General features: G+C 40.9%; 1 protein-coding gene across 6 annotated transcripts; it reads right to left on the reverse strand.

Moving 5' to 3' along the window:
• Positions 1-379: 379 nt before the first annotated feature.
• Positions 380-8,013, reverse strand: LOC128447733 (serine/arginine-rich splicing factor 11). 6 transcript variants are annotated; one of them, XM_053430036.1, is made up of 12 exons: positions 7,649-8,013; positions 6,117-6,250; positions 3,476-3,585; positions 2,963-3,052; positions 2,832-2,878; positions 2,615-2,748; positions 2,375-2,456; positions 2,150-2,263; positions 1,804-1,893; positions 1,562-1,633; positions 1,290-1,473; positions 380-1,175 (listed from the first exon to the last, which is right to left on the reverse strand). In XM_053430036.1, the coding sequence occupies exons 1-12, from the start codon at positions 7,768-7,770 to the stop codon at positions 969-971; spliced, it is 1,386 nt and encodes a 461-aa protein (XP_053286011.1). In that variant the 5' UTR covers positions 7,771-8,013; the 3' UTR covers positions 380-968. The 6 variants fall into 6 exon arrangements, with proteins under 6 accessions (XP_053286011.1, XP_053286016.1, XP_053286015.1 ...); XM_053430041.1 differs by lacking the exon at positions 7,649-8,013 and adding an exon at positions 3,837-3,956 and having other exon boundaries at positions 6,117-6,256; XM_053430040.1 differs by lacking the exon at positions 7,649-8,013 and having other exon boundaries at positions 3,476-3,956; positions 6,117-6,256.
• Between the last annotated feature and the right edge of the window lie 537 nt (positions 8,014-8,550).

Consider the following 8,550-nt stretch of genomic DNA (forward strand, 5'->3'; position numbering starts at 1 on the left):
CCTTTAAAAAGCTATCGTTTTAACCGGGTCCAGTCTAAAAGCTGGTGGAATAACTAACTGATCCAAAATGCATGGACGAGAAGAAGGAAACAACTTCTGGACGTCACATTTATGACCAATTGGTATAACACTCTAGTTCTGCATTTCAAACAAGTAAAAGGGAATTTAATTGTAATTCTAGTTTGTTTCATTGCTAATCTTAGGATTGCAATTCGTACCTTTCATATCAATGAATTATATATTTAGCTTATTCATTCATTTGACGAATGAAATCAACAGTTTTCTCTGCTTGTGCGGAAAATGTTCAAAGACGAAGCAGCAGCAGAAGAGTCACAACCGTGAAACTTTTTCAAAAAAATTTCAAATGATGAAACAAGTGGACAGTCGGATCAAATTTTATTTGTTCCTTTGGAAAACCTATTGCAGACAAAGTATTTCATTGCAACATATTCAGTCTACAGTGTACAATAACAAAGCGCTGTAAATAGGAGGGTCAGCTGAACAACCACTGGGTGCATAACAGTTGAAGCAAAAATGGTTCCGCAACCAAGGAGGAAAATAAAAGGAACAGGAAGCTGGTGCTGCGTCACTAACCGTCTGAGGGAAAGATTCAGTCCTGACCAGTAAAATATTTACAAATGCAGCCGATCAGAGGAAAACGCTGCTTATTCTACCGTCAGGAAGACAACATCTCAACTCAAAGCAGAATCTTAAAAAAGTACATGAAGACAATTTAAAAACAGGTCTCGTGTTATTCATATTTTAGTCTTCGTTTTCTCACGTCTTTACAAAACTGAATGGACTGTTAACTCTACACACCCCTCCCTCCCCCAAGGCGTCTACAGCTAAGACAACAAATCTTTTTTAACCTTGTGATCAGACACAGACATGTTGTGGCTGATATTAAAAATATAAAAAGGACAGTGGGAAGAGAACGTTGCCATGATCATTCTCGTGGGGGGGGGGGTTTAATCACTCATCTCCATGTCTTCCTGATGGTGATCATCTCCGTTCTGTTTGGACTTTTTGGGAATCTGACCCTCGGAGCGCTCCATCTCCTCTTGGCCTTTGGGAGACGAGGCCGAGTCGGAGTCGCTCTTCCTCTCGTCGTCATCATCCTCCACTTCCTTTTCACTGTCGTAACCTTGTTCCTCTTCGTCATAGTCCCGGGTCACCTGTGACACACAATTGAAGAGTGTTCAAAACCAATGAAGGGAATTTGGAATCTTAACGCTGCTTTAAGTTCCTAAAGTACATTTTAATAACAAACAGGACATAGTGGTATGCACCTTGACGTCTCCTTTCTCGCTGTCTGACTTGCGTTCTCGGTCTCTCTCTCGTTCCTTGTCTTTGCTCTTCTTCTTTTTACTGGTGGAACGTTCCCTTTCGTCTCTTATGCGGTCCCTGTCCTCCTTCCTGTCTCTGTCCCGCTCCTTCTCGCGCTCCTTGTCCTTCTTCTTCTCTTTCTTGTGACTGCAAACATTATCAATACATAGTAATGTTATCTTTAGCTTTTTACTTGAATGATAATTAAAGAAGCATTGCACATGACTCCACTCACCGTCTGGGTGATGGAGACCGGGACACCTTCCTCTTGGGGGAGCGTGACGCACTGCGGCTTCGCCGATGTCTCCTGAAAGCCAAGCAAAGAAAATAAAGTCAAGGAAAAAAATAAAAAACAAACGCTACTTCCTGTAATTCTTATCTGGGTTTAATTTGGCTTATCAACATTTAATTAAATGATTGGTTCTCAAACTATTAACTTCTACAGTTAAGTGAAGTTAAACTGCTTCAACAACTCACCGGCTGATGCTTCGAGATCTCCTGGCGCTGCTGTAGCTCTTAGGAGGAGTTTTGGACCTTTTCTTAGACTTCTCCTCCTTTCTCCTGTCCCTGTTCAAGACACGAGCAAAATTAGAAAATATTACTTAACAGATACTGCTTTGACAGCAAGTGGCAGATTTAAGAGAATATTGTTAGAAGTAATTTGTTGTAAACTTGTACGTATTAAGCATTTTGTTTCAGGTCCTCGATGCCACACTTTTACTATTTGAGAAACAAATACTATTCAGGGCCCAATGTTAAATGACCACCACGTGCTTTGCATCATTGACTGTTAGCTGAAATTTTCCATAACAGAGATGCGGACCTCGATCTGCTGCGGCGGTTCCTCTCCCGGGAGTGGGACCTCCTCCTTCGTGGGCTCTTGGTCCTCCTCCTGCTACGAGAATGGGACCTTCGCCGAGACCTGCTCTTCGAACGTCTGCCAAAGTAAAGATAAGATCATTTTTAAAGGGTAATAACACAACTGTATTCCATGTTTTGTATGTGGGCTCAGAACTCGTCTCAATAATCTAGTAGTAGGCATCCGTACCTGTGTCTTGAGCGAGATCTGGTCCTCCTTCGCCGAGAGCGTGAACGGGAGCGTGAATGTTTACGCTTGTCATCTTTCTTATCTGCAAAACAACGACAATTAAACATTGACCATGTAGTGGAGACTAACTGCATTGACAATAGAACAAACAGGACGTAAATTCACTTGCAATTAGAATTCAGAGTCAACAATTGTTTAGAGAACCTGGTTGTCAGCATATACAAGAAACTAACGACTCACTTCCAGGTTCGATGGCTGCAGAAATGAGAGACTGAGCTTCTCGGACTCTCTTCATAGCCTCTTCAATCTCCTTGTTGGAGGCGTCGTTCTTCATCCCTGCATTCAAGTTCAGTCCGGCTGCTAATGAATTCAATCTGCAAAGAGCAATCGATGATTTAGATTTTTCTTTAATAAATATTTGAAATGACAAGCTCTAGATGAGACTGTAGTTTCTTACTTGGGATCCATGGACTGCATGAGCTTCAGAAAATCTGCAGAGAGAGCCTGAAAGACACGCACGAGATGTTAAACATCAGACAATTTGTTTGAATATTCTGTGACTAGGAATGTGGCTCATTAGGAGCTCACCTGGGGGTTCATGTTTGGTCCCTGCATTCCCATGGCAGCCATTTGCTCCATGTTGGGAGCTCCCAGACTTCCAAATGGTGTCCCGCCCATCTGAAATATCAAACAATTGAAGGCAAAGCTCGATGAACAGCATCACACACAGCACACAGAACTTTTTACTAACGCTTAGTTGCTACAGCGGCTGATTTGTTTGTAAGGAAATTTATCAGCATGTTAAGATACACTGGACAACAGCACAGTGTTCATCTTCTGCTCTCTGCTACAAGATACTAAGCTGACCATATTATGAACACATGTCATTTAACACCATACAACTTTCCTTAGATAGGCAGCACTCATTTACAACTAATGCATAATTTATTCATGAGGGCTGATTTCACCAGTCATTGATATGTGAGGCTGATTGGAAGGTACAAAACAATCTAAATTAAATAATAGTAAACAGTTTTAACATTTATTTATCTTACAACTAGTAGCATATAGGAGGAGCACAAGTTTGGTGTGAGAACTCACTGATGCCAGAGGATTGGGTGTTGGGAGAAGGCCTCCACCAGGCATCATTCCTGCCACGGCATTGGCTGGAGCCAGCAGCGACATAGCTTTAGATTCATCAGGAATGACTCCTGGAGAAAAACAACAGCATTTCAATATATACTCAGAGCATATAATCAGTAAACACTCAAGACTTGCAGACAAGCCTCCTTAGTCTAACTACACTTTTGTGAAAAATAAAAAATAAATAATACCACTTTGTCTCGTCTGTAAATCTTGATCCCTGACTTTTTTTTTTGTGTCAAAGTATGATTGTAGGATTAGCAGCTACGAGTCTAAAAGTCACAATACACACTGGTCAACACTGCCAAGAATTTATCACCTGTACTTGTTTTTTAAGTCATGAACCAAACGTAAGCAAGCACAGCCAGTTGTCCCGTGGGATGTGCTCTCAACTTTCATTAGATGTTTTATGAACAAGCGACTCGCGCCGGCTGCTTCGCTATAAAGTACACAAGAACATTGAGATACAGAAAACAAAGTTCATGATTTGGGTGTAGACACAAGGGTACATTTCAACATCACTTACCACTACCAATACAAAAAAAACAGGAAAGGTTCAGTCATTTTACCTTTTCTGGGATTTGATTGTGGTTACTTTGTACAATCCCACCAGAATAACAAAGACAAAAAGGCTGATTTGCAACATGATAAAATACTCATAGTACTAAGCTTCAGAACTGGTGTTAGCCAACAGTATGTCACAGTATAAATACACAATGTCCAAGATAATCTGCACTAAACAGTAATGGGCTTGTGCCTGCAAAAATCATGGAAAATGTGCCCAAAGCTGAAGAAAAACCGAACAGCAAAATCTTAAAAGGAGATGATCATCCATGGTTGTGCAATCTGAAAACGGGCTATTTTTAAACTGACATTTTTACATGTTTTAGAAAAAAATGAGGGGAGAGAGAGAGGGGGGGAGAGAGAGACACGCTCACACACACACGCACACACACAACAGAAAAGACACTTGAGAACAGGATAAGGCTGCAGAAGACAAAACTGTTGGTGGCATTTTCAGCAGGGCCTGGTATATAGGGGGCTGGCTGAACCAGGAAAAAGAACTGTAAAACACAACAACAAAAGAAACACCACTGTTAAACGTGAGATTCACTCAACTCTGTCAGAGTCATGTGTGGAGAGGGTCAATAAAAAAAATGCATTTTTACTGCAACATCAAGCAGAGGATGATAACACTACTTTTTAGCTTGTATGTTAGTGGAAATTTGGGAACACAAATGCACAGTCTAAAATACTATGATGCTTTGGCCCATGAAGCAATTAAAAGCCAAAGGCAGCTTGTGCGCTTATAATTAATAACCAAATTATATGCTTATTTACTTCCACAAAATCGACTGTGTAGACGACAGCACACTTTGGAAATCTGGTCTTGCATGCAGAGCTGATTAGATAATTTATCTTGCATGCTTTGTGGTGTAGGGAGGTCCCGAACATTTCCCCTTTATTGCCAATCAGAGCAGGTTAATAAAAATCTGCCAGTACCAAGCCCTGATCCAGTATTTATATTTTTAGCTTGTATTTGTACTGTATACTCAGCCTAAACAGTCAGGGGAGTTCTGAACAGCTCTGCATGTTTGGCTGATTGCACCCCCCACTCAGGACAGTGTGAGCCTGTAAGAATGATTGACATCTCTCTCGCCTGCTTAGTTTTCTTGCACATATTTGAGCAAGACACCTGGAGTTGATGACATCAGCAAACTCCTCCCAGAGCCCGGTCCAACTTGAACCAAAAAACAGCTCTAATCAGCCAGTTACTGAAAATACCTGTGTGTCAGTGCAGACACACAGGTGCTTTCCTATTATGTGGCACAAGATATCAGTGTCAGTGCTGTGTGATGGCAAACTGTGGCTGAAATAGAGGTGAAGTGCGTGTTAGTGTGGTTTTATCCAGACTAACACATTAGACAAAGGTTGAAAAATATAAATACAGGATAAGAAATGGTTCAAGGTTGACAGTAGATCTATTTTTTTTTTTTTTGAATGCATTGATGGGCCTCGATTCAGATCTGCTCGGGGCATCCCTAGGTCGCTGCATGACTACTTGTCCACATTTTCAAAAATTGAAATACTTGAACGTGAGGAATTGAGATTGCCCTGCACCCTGTCCCCAACCCCCTCAATTGACTTAAGAGTCAAGTGCCTATTCTTATTTTCAAAGAAAAGATGCCTTGAACAGAGAGAGAAAAATAAAGAGTTAATATTTTACTGCAGAACAAGAGAGAGAAGGCAGCTTGCGAGCCTGGTGCCATTATTTTTTTCTAATCTCCTGATGGCAGCAGTGGACCACTTTCAGCCAGCAGGGAAGGGGCTCTCTGCAAATGACTTGTCCACTATGAAAACCACAACACAAATAACAGAGAGAGAAGTTTACAGCTAGATTGTAAGACATGGACACAAATGCACAAGTCCCTTTTTATATACCTAGAACTGCTAAGCAGTGAAAAGCTTAGCTTAATTTGATTGGTCAGGAAAAACTCACAATGGCTCAGATAGCAATGCTGTTTAACACACCTACACATTGTGATGTAACGTTCAGAGATAGCCAAGTGAGTGACATGAGAACAAAACAGGGACCCACCTTCAGCGAAGGGGACCACGATCAAGGCTCGGTCCACGAAGACGGTGTTCGTCAGGTGTTGAGAGACTCCCACCGATTCAGACTCAAGGAACTTTACAAAACAGACACGTGAAGTCACAGGCAAGGGAGAGTCACTGGAAAAAAATACAGATATGTTGTGCAAAGAATAGAAACAAGGAGACCCACCAAGCCATGTTTACACTGAGTCTGTGTCCCCAGGGACAACTGAGCTAATGATGGATTATGAGAGAAAAGGCACATACTGAGATAAGACTGGGTTCAAACAATATCTTTAGTGTGTTCAATAATTTCCACATATGTGTCCACATTGTTGAGAATTAAGGAATACTGCCAATCACTCATGTTTAGACCTTCTTCTCATTAGATGGTTGTGATGTCTTCATCTTGCCTGAAAAGCAGGACATTTCCTACCTGCGCAGTAGCCAGATGTAATTCAATAGAAGAAAATACAAAGCAGAGGACAATTATTTCCTAGTCAAATGAAAATACTTCAATCCAGGCCTCCTAGAGGGATCTGGGTCGTCTAAGGGAGGCACTGGTCATAATATTTGCATTTATTCCTCCTATTTGTCCATTTCAATTTTAGAGCGTTTCCTACCTCAGCTCTTCTCTGCCACATAGAGACGTAACACACATATTACCAAAGTTGATAAATCTCAGTTACACTTCCAGTTAATCATTAAAATATCAATAGGAGGAATGTTACCAATTTGTCATAATTTAAAACAGAAAAAGGCAGTAAACGGCTAATGCTTGGTATATTTCAATCAACTCATCAATTAATCAATCAAACTCAATAATCAGACTTTTGTTTGTTTATTTGTATTGGTTGCAATGATTCCATTATTGATTTCACTTCTGATAATTGATTATTTGGAATCCACGTCACTTCTTGGTGGATTTACATCCTCTAGTTGTATTTATAGTAAACGGTACATATATTAGGTTTATAGTTTGTCACATTGGACATTAAACCATTTTCAAAAAATTCACACAGTCACTGGTCAAATTATGTTTTTTCCAGATGATGAATCGACACCATGATATTTCTATTGGATGATGGTCTTGATCAGATCACTTATCGATTACTCAACTGGAAAAAAAACTATACTGCGTATTTACAACATGATCATATCCTTGATTATTAATGATCGTTGTAACGTAATGTCAAATTTTCTGGTTGCAGCTTTTCAAAATAAAATTTTACTTTATCTTCCACATATATACATAAGACGTTACCCTGTAGATTTTGATGAGGATTTACAAGCGTTATATTAAAACACAAGGGAATTAACCAGAGCTGGTAGGAGGATTAATCCCTAATCGTTTTTTTTTGGCCGCAAAGATGGTTTGTTCTGCGGGGAGCTGCTCAACGAAGGCGCGGGCAAACATTAGCATTAGCACTAGCGAGCCGTGCAGCGGGGCCTGCTCGACGCTACAGGCCCGAGAGGAGCCAGACCTTGGCGAGGCAAAGACAGACGCTTGACCCGGGTGTAATGGAGAATACTCACTCGGGTGGAAACAGTTTGAGCTCCTCTATGTTCCCGAGGAAGCCGAACAGAGTCCTCATCTGCTCGGAAGTCGTGCTCGGGGAGACATTAGTCACCTGAATGACGTGCGTGCTGGAGTTCATTTTTCACGACTGGTTAGCAAGCTGGCTAGCTCGAGGCTAGCGACGCGCCTGGGTTTAAAGCCAAAAGAAACGAGCTGCGAAAACGTTCACGAAGAAAACCACATTAGCCGAACAGAGGAACCAGCGTCTCTCCAGGAAGTAGACGGTGGTTGTTATTAGGGACAAACAACGAGAGCGCGAGCTGCCAGAGACTCAACCGCGACCGACACTGTCGAGGGCCAGAGGGGTGCGTTCAAGTCATGCGCGTACTTATCAATCTTTCCACAGTAAACACGATTGGATCCATTACATTGGGACAGCAATAAAATGGTAATAACAATGTTTTAACGGTGAAAGAAATAAAAAGTGCACTTATTTCTCACAGCCCTTCAGTTTACATGTTTTGACCAACAGCTGCAAACTCAAAGGTTCTCAATCTACTGCCATGGCTACATTAAAATCTCCTCTTAAACCCCCTCATTCAATGCCTCTTTCTTCTTGATTTCCTTTTCTTTTAAATTTCATTTTAACATGTTCTTATTTTACTTAAAATCTATTCTCTTATGTGAATTACATTTAAACAGATCTTTATTTGTATCTATATCGTATGTAAAGCACTTTGAACTGCATTTCTTGTTTGGAAGGTGCTAAACGGTGACAAAGTGTCAAAGGTCGTGCCTCTACACATACAAGTTACTTTACTGTGATGTAGTGCATTTCTTCTCATGATCATGTCATGTCATTTTAAATTTAGGAAACAGGTGTAGGACAGAAAAGCTGATGTTTATTTGGCACATGGTG

This window comes from Pleuronectes platessa, chromosome 9, assembly GCF_947347685.1.
Source record: "Pleuronectes platessa chromosome 9, fPlePla1.1, whole genome shotgun sequence".
Lineage (NCBI taxonomy): Eukaryota > Metazoa > Chordata > Actinopteri > Pleuronectiformes > Pleuronectidae > Pleuronectes > Pleuronectes platessa.

Bases quoted from the DNA above. Each gene is read 5' to 3' on its own strand.
- LOC128447733 (XM_053430036.1), bottom strand. From the start codon at position 7,770: ATGAACTCCAGCACGCACGTCATTCAGGTGACTAATGTCTCCCCGAGC. The intron at 2,264-2,374 runs GTACGGATGCCT...TTACTTTGGCAG, and splicing joins AGATCTCGCTCAAGACACAG to ACGTTCGAAGAGCAGGTCTC. The intron at 1,474-1,561 runs GTGAGTGGAGTC...TAATGTTTGCAG, and splicing joins CGGTCTCCATCACCCAGACG to TCACAAGAAAGAGAAGAAGA.